Source organism: Muscardinus avellanarius, assembly GCF_963383645.1.
Source record: "Muscardinus avellanarius genome assembly, chromosome: 6".
NCBI classification, from domain to species: Eukaryota; Metazoa; Chordata; class Mammalia; order Rodentia; family Gliridae; genus Muscardinus; species Muscardinus avellanarius.
This window is the reverse complement of record NC_137791.1, coordinates 11948748-11968113: the sequence shown is the minus strand read 5'-3', so window position 1 is coordinate 11968113 and position 19366 is coordinate 11948748. Positions and strand designations below refer to the sequence as shown.

The 19366-nt window shown below is 39.3% G+C and overlaps 1 protein-coding gene across 1 annotated transcript in view; it reads left to right on the top strand.

Moving 5' to 3' along the window:
* The window catches only part of SLC7A11 (solute carrier family 7 member 11), a gene marked incomplete at both ends in the record, with an annotated part of 86181 nt that overhangs the window by 34789 nt on the left and 32026 nt on the right, over nucleotides 1-19366 (top strand). Inside the window, one exon of the mRNA XM_080698050.1 lies at nucleotides 2686-2730. Within this exon, the coding sequence (XP_080554176.1) occupies nucleotides 2686-2730 (45 nt within the window). The remainder of the gene's footprint in view (nucleotides 1-2685; nucleotides 2731-19366) is intronic.

Sequence of the window (19366 nt, the reverse complement as noted above, 5' to 3'; positions counted from 1 at the left end):
ATTTATTTTTATTATTTATTATTATTATTTATTATTTATTATTATTAATTTATTTATTTATTTTGGTGGTACTGGGGGTGGAACCCAGAGGCTTTCTACCTCCGGGCTATACTCCCAGACCTTTTTTTAAATATTTTATTTGGAAACAGGGTCTCACTAAGTTGCTGAGAGCCTCACTAAGCAGCTGAGGCTGGCTTCGAACCTGTGAGATCCTCCTGTCTCAGCCTCCCAAGCACAGGGATTACAAGCGTGCGCCACCACGCCTGGCTTATTTATTTATTTTTTGCGGTACTGAGGATGGAGCCCAGGGGCATTCTACCTCCAAGCTACACCCCCAGCCCTATTATTTATTTATTTATTTATTTATTTATTTATTTATTTATTTATTTATTTGGTGGTACTGGGGATGGAACTCAGGAGCATTCTACCTCCTTGCTATATCCCAGCCCTATTTTTTTATTCTTTATTTTGAAACAGGGTCTAACTAAGTTGCGAAGGGCCTCACTAAGTAGCAGAGACCGTCTGCGAACTGAGATCCTCCTGTCTCAGTCTCCCAAGCACTGAGATTACAAGCCTGTGCCACCACGCCTGGCTAAAATGGGACTTTACTCTTGATGAAAATGTCCCAAGCCTATGATATGAGGAGGTAGAAACTCTTCGTTTAGCTCTGTTCATAACAATACCTTCATTTTCCCAAGTCTACCATCCCTTAATCTACTTGTGCTTCTTTGAGAAGGGAATCTGTCTCAGTCTCACATGGTGCAAACTTAAGAACGGTGAGAGTTTACAGGGTGCTCATCGGTCCCTTTAGGTTGGAAGACAAAGTCAAGGATGCAAAGCTCTAGAACTTACTGCATGGGATTGGAAGAATCACAGAGCAAAGGGAAAAAAATCTACATTTCTCTTGGGCCCTGACATCATCCTGACATTAGGATAGTATTTGTTTTTGTTTTTGTTTTGTTTTTGGTGGTACTAGGGGTGGAACCCAGAGGCCTTCTACCTCTGGGCTATACTCCCAGACCTATTTTATATTTTTATTTGGAAACAGGGTCTCACTAAGTAGCTGAGGCTGGCTTCGAACCTGTGCGATCCTCCTGTCTCAGCCTCCCAAGCGTGGGGATTACAAGTGTGCGCCACCATGCCCGGCTAGGATAGTATTTGTAATCCTGCAGAGCTTAAAAGTGAAATATTGTGTGCCCAGAATATTTCTTGTCACATAAAAGATCGAGAAAAGTATTGTGGACGTGATAAGTGTTCAAAACGTCCTGCTCCTTAGTTGTTGATGTAGAGTGTAATGGTGAACAATGTGCCCAAAATGAACTGCTTAACTACACAAAAATGAGAAATGATGGAATCAGGTTGCACAACAGTGGCCTGAAAGGAAGCAGTGTGAATTGAGGATTCATCATACTTTTATTTTTAATTTAAATTTTTTTCTTTTTTTTTTTGCGGGTCTGGGGATGGAACCCAGGGGCATTTGACCTCTGAGCTACACCCCCTGCCCTATTTTTTTTTTTTTTATTCTTTATTTTGAAACCGGGTCTCACTGAGTTGCAGAGGACTTCACTAAGTAGCTGAGGCTGTCTGTGAACTGCGATCCTCCGATCTCAGCCTCCTGAATGCTGGGATTAAAAGCGTGCACCACCACGCCCAGCTTTTAATTTAATTTTTAATTTTAATTTTTTTTTTTTGGTACTGAGAATGAAACCCAGGGACATTCTACCTCTGAGCTACACCCCCAGCCTTATATATTTTATTCTTTATTTTTTTGAAACAAGGTCTCACTAAATTGCAAAGGGCCTCACTAAGTAGGTGAGGCTGTCCATGAACTGCCATCCTCCTGTCTCCGCCTCCTGAATCTGGGATTACAAGTGTGTGACACCACGCCCGGCTTACTTTTAATTTTAAGTTGAAAAATTATAGTTGTATATATATTTGTGGGGTACAAAGTGACGTGGTTTATGAATATGAGGAATAATTTTTTCTTCCTTCTTTCCTTCCTCTTTTTGTTCTTTCTGTGTTCTTTCTCTCTTCTTTCTTTTGTTCATTCGTTTGTTTTCTTTCTTCTTTCTTTCTTTCTTTTGGTACTGGGGATGAAAGCCAGGGGCGTTCTACCTCCAAGCTACACCCCCAGCCCTATTTTTTATTCTTTATTTGGAAACAGGGTCTCACTGAGTTGCAGAGGGCCTCGCTAAGTAGTAGTTGAGGTCATCTTGAACTCAGATGCTCCTGTCTCAGCCCCTTCACAATAATGGCTTAATAGAAAAATGATTGGTGGAGCTGGGCGTGGTGGCACATGCTTGTAATCCCAGTATTCGGGAGGCTGAGACAGGAAGATCGCAGGTTCGTGGACAGCCTCAGCTACTTAGTGAGGCACTTTGCAACTCAGTGAGACCCTGTTTGAAAATAGAGAATAAAACATAGGGTTTGGGGTTTAGCTCAGAGGTAGAATGCCCCTGGGTTTAATCCCCAATAACACACACACACACACACACACACACACACACACACACACACAAAGAGAAATGATTGGTGGGAGTTTTTGTTGCTGGATATTTTCATTTTATTATTAGTGTTTTTTAATTAGGTGTTCATAATTCTGAGTTCAATTTTAAGTACTTAACATGTGAAACTTTGAATTAGAGATTGAAATTATTAATAGGTAATTCCTTTGCGTCTTTTTAGGTTTTACCTCAATTTTGTTACTGAAGAAGTTGAAAACCCTGAAAAGTAAGTAGCCGTATTTACTCTGGCATTTTTTATGAGGAATCAAATTTAAGATTGCCTAATTGAAAAAGTAGAGTTGAAGAAGAAATTCAGCGTGAACAAACAACTTAATCATCATCACTATTCTCTTAGGCAGAAAAATTTTACTTAACATCATCACAAATTATGTGTAAATAAGTTAATTGTATAATATAAGCTCAGTAATAAATTTCCTTATATCCTGAAAGCAGGAAAGAACAGTTATGTTATAGGTAACCCATCTCACATAAGCATATACATTTATTTTAATATGGGTTCTCAGCTATGCACAAATGTAGCTTGAACTCAAAAAGTTGATTATTTCTAATAATACATGTAATTTTTTCAAAAATGTCCAGTTAAGAAGAATAATATAATTACTGAAAAAAAGAATTATGAAGACATCAACATGCATGCAGAATGTTATAGGAACTTAAACATTTTGAGAGCTGAATAATTCTTTACACCTTGTCTTTTCAAATAACCATGTGTTAACTAGATGCTTTGGTATAAATTTTCTGAAACAGACCATGACAAATGAATTATTTTATGATTTGTGCACAAATATTTGACTTTGTACAGAAAGACAAATAGAAAACCCATGGGCAAAAGAGGGAAAATTTAAGAAGTTAAATGTAAAATATGAGCTATAAAGGTGTTTAATTCATCTCACTTTTGTGCAACGTTGGCTGTATTCCAACCATTATGTCAGGAACATCCTGCATGATGAATAAGACTTGTCTTTGAGTTTCTTTCTCATTGCCTAGCCAGTGAGTCAATGGTATAAATAGAATGTAATGTAACAGCATGGCTGATCCATGGTATATTATTCAATTTGGCAGAGAAGAGTGGAGGAAGTACTTAACACTATCTAGGGAGATGGTACTTAACTCTATCGAGGGAGATGTTGTTTAAATATATATCGTCTTGAACACTTACCAAAGTGTTCCCCAGATAAGTATGGGAGGGAAAGAGGTTGACTTGATTTTGTGTGTGTGTGTATGTGTGATACTGGTGATGGAACCCAGGGGCCCTCTACCTCAAGACTACGCTCCTATACCCATTTTATATTTTATTTGGAAACGGGGTCACACTCCGTTGCTGAGAGCCTCACTAAGTAGCTGAGGCTGGCTTCGAGCCTGTGCGATTCTCCTGTCTCAGCCTCCCAAGTGCTGGGATTACAAGCGTGCGCCACCACGCCCAGCTTTGACTTGATTTCTATGGAAACAAATAAGGGCAAAGTCAAGTCTATTTGAAATACTTGGAGATAAGAGAATATGCCTACAGGCTGACAATTCAAATTAAGATGGACTGAGAAGTTTTGGTGCCAGGTATTTTGGGAGATGGTAGGTTACCAGGAGAGAGATTTGGTCAAGTATGAGAGACATCGGAGTTTATTTATTTTTATTAATTTATTTTTTAATGTGAATCATATTGAAAATAGCATACATTCAGAGTCTGGTGCCCTCTCCTCCCCACTTCCCCTTACCCTCCCAACAATGATGTCCAGGTTAACCATGCTATCATGCTATATTCATACTTTTTTTTTTTTTTTTTGGTGATCCTGGGGATGGAACCCAGAGTCCTTCTACCTACGGGCTACACTCCCAGACCTATTTTTTTTTAATATTTTATTTGGAAACAGGGTCTCTTAAACCAGTTGAGGCTGGCTTCGAACTTGTGTGATCCTCCTGTCTCAGCTTCCCAAGCATGGGGATTACAAGCATGTGCCACCACGCCCGGCTTATATTCATACTTTTTGTGTGTGTGGTACTGGGGATGGAGCCCAAGGGCTTTCTACCTCCATGCTACACCTCCAGACCTATTTTATATTTTATTTGGAAACAGGGTCTCACTAAGTTGCTGAGAGCCTCACTAAGCTGCTGAGGCTGGCTTCAAACCTGCGATCCTCCTGTCTCAGCCTCCCAAGCGCTGGGATTCCAAGTGTGCGCCACCACGCCTGGCTTATATTCATACTTTTACACATATTCGAATGTAACTCCTCCATTAATGAACCTCAGCCTTCTTCCTCTCCTATCCTTTTTATTCTAGCTTTGATGAGGTTTCTCCTCCACTATCCGGAGTCCCTCTGGTACACTACTTCTTAGCTTAGGCATATTAGAGAAAACATATACGTATGTCCCTTCTCTTTTTCTGTTTGGCTGATCTCACTTAACATAATGTTCTCCAGGTCTTTCCATCTTCTTGCGAATGCCATGATTTTGTTCTTCTTTATAGCTGAATAGAATTCCATTGTGTGCATTTCCCATAATTTTGCAATCCATTCATCTGTTGATGGGGACCTGGGTTGGTTCCATATTTTGGTTATTATGAATTGTAAACACACAGGGCAGTGATGGATGCTAAAATGATGGTTGGTTCAACATATCTGGTTCAACCCCTATGTGGATTAATATGTAAGTTCACCATGAATGAAGCTATTTTATTGAGAAATATGACCAGCTTCTAACAGTATTGCCATATGGACAACTGGAATTGGAGGCAGAGAACACATATTTACTAGGAACTAGTTCTAACATTACCTGGAAATGATAAGCTACCTGGTGTCCACAAAACCACTGATGACAGAGATAAATTGGTTGGCCTGTCTTTCCAGTTTGGGAAAATAATTAATATATAAGTGGTGACACATAGAAAAGACAGCTCATACTGGATTTTACTTAAAACATTTATTGGATTTCCATTATGTGAAAGAAATAACTAGGGGTTATGACTGAAATTTAAATCTCAAAACATTTTTAAAAGAGACCAATTACTAAATTCTAATGTAAGAGGTTATTTTCTTATGAAAAAATACCAAGTTGTAGGTTTGTAGACCTATAACATAAATTTTACTATATGGTACATCAGAGGTGTAGATATACTTTACATTCTCTCTTAATGTTATTTAGTACTTTAAACAAAGTATGCATTTGTATTGCATACATTATTATTGTTTTTATATTTTATTTTTTTATACTAAGCATACCTTTGAACTTTTTTTTTTTTTTTGCGATACTGAAGATGAACCCCCCGGGCACTCTACCTCTGAGTGATACCCCCTGCCCTATTTTTTATTCTTTTATTTTGAAACAGGGTCTCACTGAGTTGCAGAGGGCCTCACTAAGTGGCTGAGGCTGGGTGCGAACTGCAATCCTCCTGTCTCAGCCTCCCAAATGCTGGGATTACACGTGTGCACCACCACGTGTGGCTTATATAGAATACTTTTAAATTGATATCTTAAGGTCATAAACAAAGGCACCAGTCAAGAGATATTAATACTCATCAGATTTTTTCTAACACAAGTCAAAGAGATAGCCTTCGATACCTTCTCTCTATTACCCAGATATTCATTTTTTTAACATGGGAAATTCTATATAAAACTTGGCCAACACATTTATTGCCTTTCAAAATTAAAATGAGAAATTAAAAAAAAATCTCCTTAGTGTACAATAGAAGGTAATGTTGTACTATATACTTATCAACTGAAGCAATTCAGGGTTTCCAGCAATTTCACTAATCTTAATTTTTCCAAGATGACATCTCCTGGCGATGTGGACGATCAGTTTCCTTTTCGTCTTTTAAAACTGAATTTTATTTTTAAAATACAGAGAAACACGTTGGGAACCATTTAGGGTTGAATATCCAGAACAGATGGTACGGTGATGTGGATCTCATCCAGATGTGTAATTTGTATGATTTTGTAGGTAGACCCAGCTCCCAAATACCTTTAGCAACGAGGGAGAATAATTATGATCCCATCCCCTTTGTGACATGCCAAGATAAATGTGTTTCCCCATCAGTCACGGGTGCGCGTGCCCAGGTGTGCAGCGGCCTGCAACTTCCTGGCAGCTGGCGAGGTGATTCATCAGCTGAAGATACAATACCTCTTACTAACCTCCTCTATGCAGGCAGTAAAATTTCCCTAACACCGTGACCTAATGGAAAAGGTGATAATTAATTAAGGTCGGTGAAAGTAGCGACATGCTTTAAAATACACAAGTGCAGAGTCGAGTTTCATAATCGCAACTCACCCTGCTTTGCAGGTAATTTCATTTGGAGGAATCTTTCAAACTACCTCACATGACTCTTTGAATAATCTCCAAGTTGCTATTAAAGGCATGCCTTAAGTGTTTAACAAGTGAGAGAGAGACTTGGACGGAACCTCTGTGTGTGTGATTTCATGTATAATATTCTGAATTTTCCCATGGCCTTTCTTATTTTCTTCTCTAAGAGTAGATTTGGATTTATGAAAGTAGCAAATTTTTTTTGTAGTACTGGGGATGGAACCTAGGGCCATTCTACATCCAAGATGCACTCCCAGCCCTATTTTTTATTCTTTATTTTGAAATAGGATCTCACTGAGTTGCAAAGGGCCTCACTAAGTAGTAGCTGAGGCTGTCCATGAACTGTAATCCTCCTGTCTCAGCCTCCCAAATGCTGGGATTACAAGCGTGTACCACCATACCCGGCTGTAATCTTTTAAATATATTAATTGTCACTAAACTTTTATAATAACCTGAAAATATTGCCTTTAACAATTATCTATAGCATAGTGGCTAGCTCTACAAATGACTATACTATTATTTATATTATTATAAATAATGAATAATGTTTTAGCTGGGTGTGGTGGCACACACCTGTAATCCTCCTACTTGGGAGGCTGAGACAGGAAGATTAGAGGTTTAAGGACAGCTTCATAAACTTAGTGAGGCTCTCAGCAACCTAGAGAGATCCTGTTTCAAAACAACAAAATAAATAAATAAATAAATAAATAAATAAATAGCTAGATAGACAAATAAATAATTTTTTGTTGCTTGGTTCAATGGTTTAATCCCTAAATACTTAAGAAAAAAACACAAAGAAAGAAAGAGAGAAAGAAAGAAAGGAAGAAAGAAAGAAAGAAAGAGAAGAAAGAATAAGAGGAGAAGAATATTTTGAGGGATGTGAATGTCTACAGTTTGTACCATGAAGGTCATAGAATCCCCAAGGAATATCTGAATTTTAAAATATTACTTTGTTCAAAATGACATGTATAGTAATAACTGAAAAAAATACATACTTTTAAAAATAAAACACCCCCCCCCATACAATGAGTTTTACCTTTTGGGAATACAAACCTTTCATTCAAAAAGTTCCATGGTACAAAGAACATATCATTGAGATGTGTAATGTTTGCAATGCTATTCTTGGATTGATAAATCATGCCTTGTGTTGATGAAGGCTGAGAAATGAATTGCTTTGCTGTGACCCTGGGTTCGGCCATCCGTCAGTTTGCTGACTAGACCCGTCCCTCTGTTCTTCTCAGTTCATTTATTCCTTCTGTTCTGAAGAGTTGGAAGTGGTAGACTTCGACAAAGTCAGCGAGGCTCGATCTCATCAGTCATTGTTTAAGAACAGGCTATCTACATGCTCTGAATAATCAACTTTAATAGAAGGTTTAGATAATCGGAGTGTCACCTGTAATTAATACTTTGCCTGCTTCTAGTTCAGACTAATTGATGCTTCAAAGTCATCATACCTTGTACCGATGATAACTCAGAAGGAGAGAAACTGGGTTTGGGGAAAATACCCAGAATCCTTAAAGCAGCTGGACCCATCGGATTGGTCCACGATGATCCCCAAATAATCGGGCCGAGAGAAGTTCCGAAGACTCAGACTTAAGTTTTTGGTGTAGTGTAGTGGCTACTTAACTCCTTTTTATACTGTTGCTTCATATCACCTATTATAGGCCAAGTAAAACAGCTAAACTGACTAAAATCACAGCAAAACGAAACAAATTAAGAAAAAATCTTGCCTAATGCATTGTAGTCAAAGTTACACGGCAGAAGACTGAAGGTTGCTTTGAAGTCTTTTTTTGTTTGTTTCGTAATTTGCATTTGCTTTTGTTTTTGGTCCTGGAGGTTGAACCCAGAATCATTTTACTTCCAGATCTTTTTTATTTTATGTTTTGAAACAGGGTCTCGCTAAGTTGCTGAGGCTGCCCTGAACCCTGAGATCTTCCAGTCTCAGCCTCCCAAGGACTGAGACTGCAGGACTGTGTCACCACACCCAATTTGGGATTACAGGTGTGTACCACACACCACAAACAATTTGGTATTTTAAGACTATAACTTTCAGTGAGAGACAAAGCTTTCTCTTTATATGACCTATAGATTTCTAATTTACTAGAAAATAGTCTATAATATTTTGGGTATATTTGTCATCCATATACCTATGGATGGCAGCAAAATTTCATGTTTTTTGTTATAAATGAGCCTGCATTTTTAGGATGTTTCCAAAATTCTTATGACAAATATTCATGTAATATATGTTCTTAACCTATGTAAACTAGTTATTACAGAAATTATAGTCACTATCAATACATAGAAAAACTGGATTACCAAGATTTAATTTAAGCCGGGCATGGTAGCGCAAATCGTAAATATCTGGGAGGCTGAGACCGGAGGATACTGGCTTCCCTGCCAGCCTCAGCTAATTAGGGAGACTGTGCAACTTAGTGAGGCTGAGTGTGAACTTGCGATCCTTCTGTCTCAGCCTCCTAAGTGCTGGGATTACAAGTGTGTGCCACCAAGCCAGCTCAAATGCATCTTTTAAAAGATGAGGTGTACTAATAGAGGATTTTAAAGATTCCAGCCACATTATGAAGCCAAGTGCTCCTGAATCTGCACATACCACTTTTAAATGGATGGGAATAGTCCCTATATTATAGTTCTCATGGGGTTGTGAGGATAGAGAATACGAAATTTAAAAATGTTAATGAGCTTGACAAGTAATATAAATTGTAAAACTGAATTTTCAGCCAAGCTTACAAAGATTTTCTTTTGGTAAAATGAGCTCCCCCCTCTCTTTCTCTCTCTTGGACAGGGGATTGAGCCCAGGGGCATTGTTCCTCCTCAGCGACACCCCAGCCCACTTTTCATTTCAATACTCTCACTGTGTTGGTAAGGGTCTCCCTAAATTGCTGAGGCTGGCCTTGAACCTGCGAGCATTCCAGGTACTGACATTATAGGTCTATGTCACCACATCAGCTGGACGCCTCTCTTTATTAATGGAAACAGGCATCACTGGAATTATCTGTAAACATATACAGCTTCTCATCAGCCCTTGACATAATGGACACCCAAATCAAAAACCACTTGACTTTGTGCTTTTCTTCTGGAAATAGACATAAAGTTTAGCAAATTTACTTCCAAATGTGTTTTGCTGCAGGAGCATTCTTATTCTGGTGTGGCCACCGAGGCAGGAACCACACAGAAGAGGTGATGCTATGTTCAGAGAACAAGGTCACCGGTTGGCTTTTGTTCCGTCTAAAAATGTCTCACTAATGGCACCCGTGGTTGATTTACCTTGGGATCAAAATTCTTGCATTTCTCAGCTTCGCATATGCATAAAAAATACATTTGGCTCCAAGACAGTTTGCTCATGGAAGGCCCAAGTGTCAAGTAAGTGGTGCAGAAATTATAGGATTATATCCTAATATTTTATCATGGGGTAATCAAAGAAGACAGATATTAATCCTCCAAGTGCTTTGCAGGAGCCATTTAGATTTTTTTTTTTTTTTAGTTTTAAGGATTCCAATCCCATTATGAGACAACATTTGAAGGGCAATGCTTTTAGAAGACCTACTTCCTTTCATATTAGTTGTTTCTTTTTTTAAAAAGAAGTTTATTAAAAAGATAGAAATACAGAAAATAGAAACACAGAAAGCAGTTATAGCCCCATGCCAAAATGGCATGGGGGTGGGGTGGCCCAGGCCGACTAACCACTCCCCCATATTAGTTGTTTCTGAGTTCTAATTTTATTCTTGTTGAAGTCTTGATTTTGAGCTCATAATAATAAACTCATATTTTAGAAGCACCGACAGTAGATAATTAAATTTTACTCTGTATCTTTTCCCCTTAAGTCAAAAATAAAAGCCCCCCAGTGGGGGTGTGAGTTGAATTGATGAAATCACAAAATTTTAGAATTTGAGAGAAATTTAGAGATCCTCTAACCAATTTTTTAACCAGAGGCACACATTTCCTTTACAATATCTTTCTTTTAATTAATTAATTTATTTTTAATTTTGGCAATGGGAATTGAACCCAGAGGCTTTCTACCTCCAAGATATACCTTCAGTCCAATTTTATTTGTTATTTGGAAACAGGGTCTCACTAAGCTGCTGAGACCTTCATAAATTGCCAACGTGGGCTTTGAACCTCCTATCTCAACCTCTCAAGTACTAGGATTACAAATGTGTGCCACTCACATCTGGATTTGCAATCTCTTTAAACAGCAGTAATTCTTACACAAGATAAGGAACTGGCTATACCCCCCCCCCCCCACACACACACACCTTGAACTGGGCTGCCCGTATTTTCCTCATTTATTTTTTCTTTCCAGTACTGGGAACAAACCCAGGGCCATTCTACCTTGGAACTATACCCCCAGCCCTTTTTTTTAGATTCTTTATTTTGAAACAGGGTCTCACTAAGTAGCCGAGGCTAGCTGTGAACCTGCAATTCTGTCTCAGCCTCCCAAATGCTGAGATTACAAGCTTGCACCACCATGCCCAGCTCCATATTTTCCTCTTGCTTAAGTCAGTGAACACCCTTCTGGTTGTTGCCACTCATCTCTAGCTTAGATAAATTATTGGTTGGGTGGATTAAGCTGGGTGGTCAAATTTTGTGACTATAATAGGTATAGCCCAAAAGAAGAATTAGATAACTTACACCCTAGAAGAAGACTCCCAAGTTACCATCTCTTTTGTTCTGTTTTGGTTTTTATTGAGGATTGAGCCCAGGGACATTCTGCCTTCAAGCTATACTCTCAGCACTTTTTCTTTTTTTGTTGGGAAGCAGAGTCCCACTAGGTTGCTGATGATCTTACTAAGTTTCTGAAGCTGGCCTCGAACCTGTGATCTCCCTTTCTCAGCCTCTCAAATCTGGGCATGATAGGTGTGGGCCACCACACTTGGCTGATTCAGCTTTTTGATCTGCTCTTCTCTGAAAGAAAATACCTTCCATAGTCACAAGTATCAGTGGATCCTTAGATTGTTTTCTACTTCCCCATTCATACTTTCATATTTCTCCTTATCTATGTTCTCATTTATGCAAATAAACTCCCCTATGTTTCTCTTTGAACATCAGGTGACTGTGCCCCAAAGATGATTCAGAGTAAGTTTTTACATTCTGGACCATGCTTGGTGAAAAGACAGACCACTAAAATCTAGTGTGTGGCCTGCTAATGCTTGGACATTCATGCAAATTCATTGTTAAGATTATCACTGCAAGCCGGGTGTGGTGGCGCATGCTTGTAATCCCAGCATTCTAATCTCAGCATTTGGGAGGCTGAGACTGGAGGATCGCGGTTCCGGGACAGCCTCAGCTACTTAGTGAGGCCCTTTGCAGCTCAGAGAGGCCTAGTTTCAAAATAAAGAATAAAAAATACGACTGGGGGTGTAGCTCGGAGGTAGAATGCCCCTGGGTTTCACCCCCAGTAACACACACACACACACACACACACACACACACACACACACACACAAGATTCTCATTGCGGTAGGATAATGTCTCATGCTGATCTTTGTGGCCAGAGAAAGATGCACCCAGGTGATCATCCAAATCATAGCCAGGCCCGGAAATCATTCAGATACATTTATTCTTGTCATTCAAACACTGACTCAGTTGCTTTTTAATTTGAACAGACACAAGTCTTCTGGGCCTGGTGGCACACGGCACATGCTTGTAATCCCAGTATTTGGGAGGCTGAGACAGGAGGATTGTGGTTCAAGGCCAGCCTCAGCTACTTAGTGTAGCCCTTTGCAACCCAGTGAGGCCCTGTTTCAAAATAAAGAGTAATAAAATAAGACTAGGGCTGTAGCTTGAAGGTAGAATGCCCCTGGGTTCCATTACCCCCCAAAAAGATAAACATAGTCAAAACTGTATTATCAATATAATCACCTACTATGAAACAAAGAAAGCTGAGACTTTAGAGTGAAGAAAAGATTTCTGTCACTCTTGTGAACTCTGTCTATATGGTTGTCTACGGAGTCTTTCAATATAGCACTGGTTTAGGAAATCAAAATTCTAATCCTGTCCCTTCTTAACTAGCTGCTTGACCTTGGACAGACCTCTAAATTGCTTCTGAATCTTTGTTTATCACTTGTAAATGAAAGGTAATAATCCCTATATAATGGTTCTCTTGGGGTTGTGAGGATAAAATATGTGAGATTTAAAAATGTTAATGAGCTCTACAGGTAATATGCAAACACCATCTGCAACCAAAACCTATATTCTTCCAAGATTAGGAAGTCTTTCTAATCTTTGAAAAAAAGAGGGGATTATCATAATTGTTGCATGAGCAGGGAGGGCCTTTTCTGCACACATGACCTATTAATCAGCTTGGAAACTTGTTTGGTATCATCAGAGAAGTACTCAATTATTAGTAGTTAGAAGGTTCAGAAGATGATGAGAATTGCTTTTTATTTTATCGTCTCCAACCATCCTCTGGTGACAATATGCTCATGCATCATAATCAGAATGAATTTCTTGGCATTTTTTTTCCCATTCTGAACCCAATATTTGTGTTCCCACACCCATATTGTCACTGACACAGTTGGCTGATTGTGCTGATATAATGGATGGACTGTTTGTATTTCTACTGCAGTCCTTTATTTTTAGGTTCATTATCTTACCAAGAAATGTTTTCATGAAATCTGACAAACAAGGTCTTGATCTGAGTGGCCAGTGTCATGTATTTTAACAGGTTGTTTTTACTTTTCCCAGGAAAAAAAAAAAACTACTTGAGTTGGTACAAAACAGGAGACTAGAAGCACATGTTTACTTCTAGATAGCTTTTATAGAATTTCACCTAATTTAAACATAGACTTTATTAAAATGTCAACAGTATTTTTAATCTGACTCATAGATGGATTTCAGGGCAAAAGGGGTGCTCCGTTCTCTTTTGAATAACATGATATATATCATCTCCATTCTGCAGTGGGAAAAGTTGAAGCTCAGAAGAGTGAAGTTATTTTTTTCAATACTGGGTAGAATGCAGGGACATTTTACCTCCAAGCTACACCCCAGCCCTGTCTTATTTTTTTGTTTTGTTTTGAAACAGTCTCACCAAGTTACTGAGGGTCTTGCTAAATTGCTAATGCTTGCCAGGAATCCGTGTCCTCCTGCCTCAGCCTCCCAAGTACTGGGATTACAGGTGTGCACCACCACACCTGACCGAAGTCTTATGAACGTATGGAATGAGAAGATTAGGTTTTGTAATCCATGTCTGCCTGGCTCCCGCGCTCCTATGCTCTCTGTAGGAGGTGAAACAGAAGTGACTCATGAGTAACACCAAGGAGTTTACTGGTTGACTAAGAAAGTGACTTTGTTATAGAAGAGGAAGTTAGAGGAAGAGTAGAAACTAGAAAAGAGGAACAGAAAGAAGATGATGTGTCAGCCAGGGTGTGGATGTATGCAGACCCATAGAACTGGTGTGGAGGAATAATGCATGAACTGTTCCTGTTAAGGGGAGGGCCTAGAAAGGAGTTGGAGGCAGGTGGTGGGAGAATGTAGATGCTGGGACATGGTGCGCCTGAGCATCCAGGACAAGAATTTTGGATCGTATCCAGTAGCCAATGGGATTTGGGATCAGAAGCTATGTTGAGGTTTTGGATGTTTTGCTTTTGTTTTCTTTGGGCACTACAGATTAAACTTAGGGGCATCCTACCACTTAGCTACCACCTCACCCCCCTTCTTATTTTTTCATTTAGAAGTAGCATTTTGCAAGTTTGCTGAAAGCTTTGCTATGTTACTGAGACTGTCCTAAAACCTATGATCCTCCTGTCTCAGCCTCTCAAGTACTAGGCTTACAGGTATGCACCACCATGCACCGGGTGTTGGTGTGTGTGTGTGTGTGTGTGTGTGTGTGTGTGTGTGGTACTGAGGATGGAACCCAGGGACTTTCTACCTCTGGGCTACACCCCCAGACCTATTTTGTATTTTTTGTATTTTGTATTTGCTGAGTAGAATTCCATTGTGTGTATTTCCCATAATTTTGTAATCCATTCATCTGTTGATGGAGACCTAGTTCGGAAGCCAGGAAGGAAGAGTAGGGGAGGAAGAAGCCTGAGGTTGATTAATGGAAACAGGGTCCCACTAAGTTTTTGAGAACTTCACTAAGCTGCTGAGGCTGGCTCTGAATCCGCGATCCTCCTGTCTCAGTCTCCCAAATCCTGGGATTACAAGCGTGCGCCACCACGCCTGGCCTGTGTTGTTTTTAATGTATGAGCATCAGTGCTTGAAGAATATTAATTTGATGGTAGATTCAGGGGATTTTCTTAAGATTTGTGACACACATGTAAGTATAAAGATACCTGTAGTGCTTTAAGACATATTTCAATTTATTATTATTATTATTTTTTGTGGTACTGGGGATTGAACCAGGGGCATCTACCTCCGAGCTACACCTCCAGCCCTAGTTTTTTATTCTTTGTTTTGAAATAGGTTCTCACTAAGTTGTGGGGGGCCCTCACTATGTAACTGAGGCTGGTTGAGAGCCTGCGATCCTCCTGTCTCAGCCCCCAAGTGCTGGGATTACAAATGAGCACTGCCAGGCTTGGCTTAATCTTCTTTTGCTTATTTATTTATTTATTTATTTATTTATTTAGTGGTGCTGAGGATTGAACCCACAGGCATTCTTTTTATGAGCTACAGCCCTGGTCCTATTTTATTTTTTATTTTGAAACAAATTTTTGCTAACTTGCTGAGGGCCTAGCTAAGTTGCTAAGGCTGGTCTCGAACCTGTGATCCTCCTGTCTCAGCCTCCTGAATGCTGGGATTACAGGCGTGCATTACATATGTCCCTTCTCCTTCTGAGTTTGGCTAATCTCATTTAACATAATGTTTTCCAGGTCTTTCCATCTTCTTAGTTGTTTATTAAACTCTTGCATGTCATAGTTAAAACCACAGTGAATTTAACCTTGAGGAAATGAATCGCAAAGACCGGGACTGTTAGTGTTAGATGGGGAAGTAACCATCAAATTCCCCAACCCTTTCTTTGTAAAGACAAAGAAAAAGTTGAAACCATGGAGAAAGATTAATTGGTCCATGTTTACAAGTTATAGTCCTGATCATTTTCTGGTATCTTTCCAAACACTTAGTGTTGTTGAATGAGAGAGAGGGGGGGGGAGAGGGAGAGAGGGAGGGAGAGGGAGAGGGGGAGAGAGAGAGAGAGAGAGAGAGAGAGAGAGAGAGAGAGAGAGAGAGAGAGAGAGAGAGAGAGAGAGAGATTTTAGCCTTGAAATTAGCTGGGAAAAATGTAATCATTAGGAGTGACCTGCGTGTCATTTGAGACTGCTTTTAAAATTGTGGAAAAGCATTAACATTTGCCTGCATTCAACTTTCTGAAGCTGTAATTCAAACAGATAATGAAAGAGGGTCTTAGCCCAGTGGAAGGAAGTCATCTATTTCTAGTCCTTTATGGAAGGTCATTTGGTTGCGAGATTAAAACAGAAACTTTATGATTAGGAAATCCTGAAATATTACTTTATTAGAAGGAAATATCTGCTTTTTATTGTTGCTAATAACTTCACAGATACACTGGCCCTCTAAATTGGTTTGATATCTCTTTGGGGGACAATAATTTTTTCTGTTAGCGGTATTGTCAAGCAGTCCAACTTCTACTTCCTGTATGTTGGGGAAAAGTAACTAAATATTGAAATCAGGGATGTCGCTCTCTGAGCCTCGGAAGTGTGTGTCTTCACGCCAAGTCATGACCTCAGCTATAAGCTGCAGCAAGGGGAAGGCTTCCCTCTAGGTCTGGATGCTTATTAAACCTTCGCGTTTATGAAGGAAGCCTGTGTTAGAAATAAATTTCTATGGGGTTGTAATAAAAGGCCATACTGGGGCTCAGCAAGGTGACCTTACTTTTTGCGTGAAGGGGTCCCGCCACCAGGAAAGTTAGGTAGGCAAGAACAACCGCGCAGAAAAGAGCTGGAGAGTTTGTTTTCAGTGCTGGACTCCTATTGGCGGAAGCGTGGCCTCACAATCTTTACGCCATTGGCTGAAGGGGATGCCGGGGAGGGGCTGGCACCTAGAGCTTTCAGGAAGTGCTACCTTTACAAAAATATAAGCTCCTACAAGGTTACACAATCATGAGATTCAAAGTGATGCAAACATTTGTGCCCATAGCACTTGCTGTACTCTTTTTGTTTACTTTCGATGGCCAAAATTTAAAGGGCCCCAAAACTGTGCTGTGGGAAAGTCACCAAGTGGTGTGTGCTGTGTAACTCTGATCTATATTATGACCGGAAAATGCAGTACACTAATAAAAGTGTATTTAAAAAAAGATGACATATTTTGGCGGACCAACAATAAAGACTAAGGCTTTTGTGTGTGTGTGTGTGTGTGTGTGTGTGTGTGTGTGTGTGGTGGTGAGGATTGAACTCGGACATTCTACCTCCAAGCTATAACCCCAGACCAATTTTTTAATTCTTCATTTATAAACAGAGTCTTACTAAGTTACAGAGAGCCTCACTAAGTAGCTGAGATGTTGGCAAATTTATGATCTTCCTGTCTCAGCCTCCCGAGATCTGGGATTATAAGCATGAGCCACCATGCCTGGCTAGACTAGGGCTTTTTTTTATCTAAAAAAGAAAAAGAAAAAAATCATGCAAAAGAAATTTAAAATTACTTAGAGTTTTCATCACATCAAATGAAAGTACTCACAGTTACAATTTGGACACTGTTTCTTCTCTGTGTGAGCAGGCATGCTCCCGTTCATCTATGTGTTGCAGTATGTTCCTTAAGGCTTCTCTTCCTGTCATTGACATTGGACTGTGCACCTGTTTATTTATTTTCTGTTTCCCCATGAAAGAGGCCAGGATAGTGGCTGTGTCCTCACTGCTCTGTCCCCTGATGAAGTGTACCCTAGCTGTGTAGACTGGCTACATCCCACACTCAGTTCTAACTCTGCTTATGTGCCTAGAGGTCTAACCTGTTTTCTTCATTTCCTACCACTTCACTGGATTTTCCTGTATCACTAAAATCTAAGAAAATACAGTTTTTTAGAATAGCCATATTTCTTTGGATAGACATAAAAATGTTTCATCTTTCGTGTTAAGGCATTGAAAATATTTCTATGTTTTCTTAACAATGCTGGATTATTCATTTCATATTTTAATCTGTACATACTATTTTTTTCATACATATAAATTACTAGGAAAGATCTATTCTATCAAAGCTAGTGAATTTTTTCTTTTTTTCCCTTTTCTTTTCTCTTTTTTCTTTTAGTGGTACTGGGGGTAGAACCCAGAGGCTTTCTACCTCTGGGCTATACTCCCAGACCTATTTTATACTTTATTTGGAAACAGGGCCTCACTAAGTAGCTGAGAGCCTCACTAAGCAGCTGAGGCTGGCTTTGAACCCGTGCGATCCTCCTGTCTCAGCCTCCCAAGCGCGGGGATTACAAGCGTGCGCCACCACGCCTAGCCTAAGTTTTCTAATTTAAAAGGAAAAAAGACTTATCTAATTTTTAATAGCATTTATTTATCTCCAGTGTTATCCAGTGTTATTCTCCCCCCATGTTTAGAAACTACATGCGGTTCCCATTTGAAACATTAAATATTGGTGATTCCGTAGAATTCCTTGGGTATTATGGATATCAATTAATTCTTTGTGTGCAAAGTGTTTTGTTCCAGTTTTTCATCTTAATTTTCTCTGACTTTGGCTTATAGGACATTTAAGTATAATTAAATACGGTATTTTTATTTGCATATATTGTCTTTATTTATTTTTGTACTACTAGAGGTTGAATTATTTTTGCCCTATTGGAGACATTCTACCTCCAAACTACACCTCCAGCCCTAGTTTATGTTTTCTTTGGAAACAGGGTCTTGCTAGGTTGTTGAGGGTTTGTTAAGATGCTGAGGCTGGTCTTGAAACTGAGATCCTTCTGTCTCAGCCTCCCAAGTACTGGGATTACAGGTGTGCACCACCAGACCTGGCTGTGTGTTATCTTCATAATTATAATTTTTCTACTTTCATAGATCATTTAAATCTCACTCATGTTTTCCAAGTGTTTTTCCAGTTTTTTCACATTCAACTTTTTATCTCTACTGGATTTTTCTAGCATGATGCAATATAGGCTCCTGATTTTTCCTCAAATTTCCCAATACCCCAACATTATCGAAGGGTCATATTACCCCTTTTAATGATGCTTAATTTATTATATTTATGTTATAAATTAGGATACTCAAAGCCGGGTTTAGTGGTACCTACTTGTAATCCCAGTACTTGGGAGGCTGAGACTGGAGGATCACAGGTTTGCAGCCAGCCTAATCTATTTTGTGAGGCCCTCTGCAACTTAGGGAGACGCTGTTTCAAAAATAAAGAATAAAAAGATAGGGCTGAGGGTGTATCTCAGAGGTAGAATGCCCCTGGGTTCAATCCCCAGTGCCTCAAAAAATAGAGATATTATTGTACTTTTATGAATTATTGCACTTTATCAATGATATTACTTTTTAATGAATAAATCAATACTCAGTAGAGTGTACTAGCATGGAAGCAGTTTCACGATTTGCTTTTCAAGCATGTGAAGACCATCTGTACAACTCCTTGAAAGTTGAAGATCATGGCGT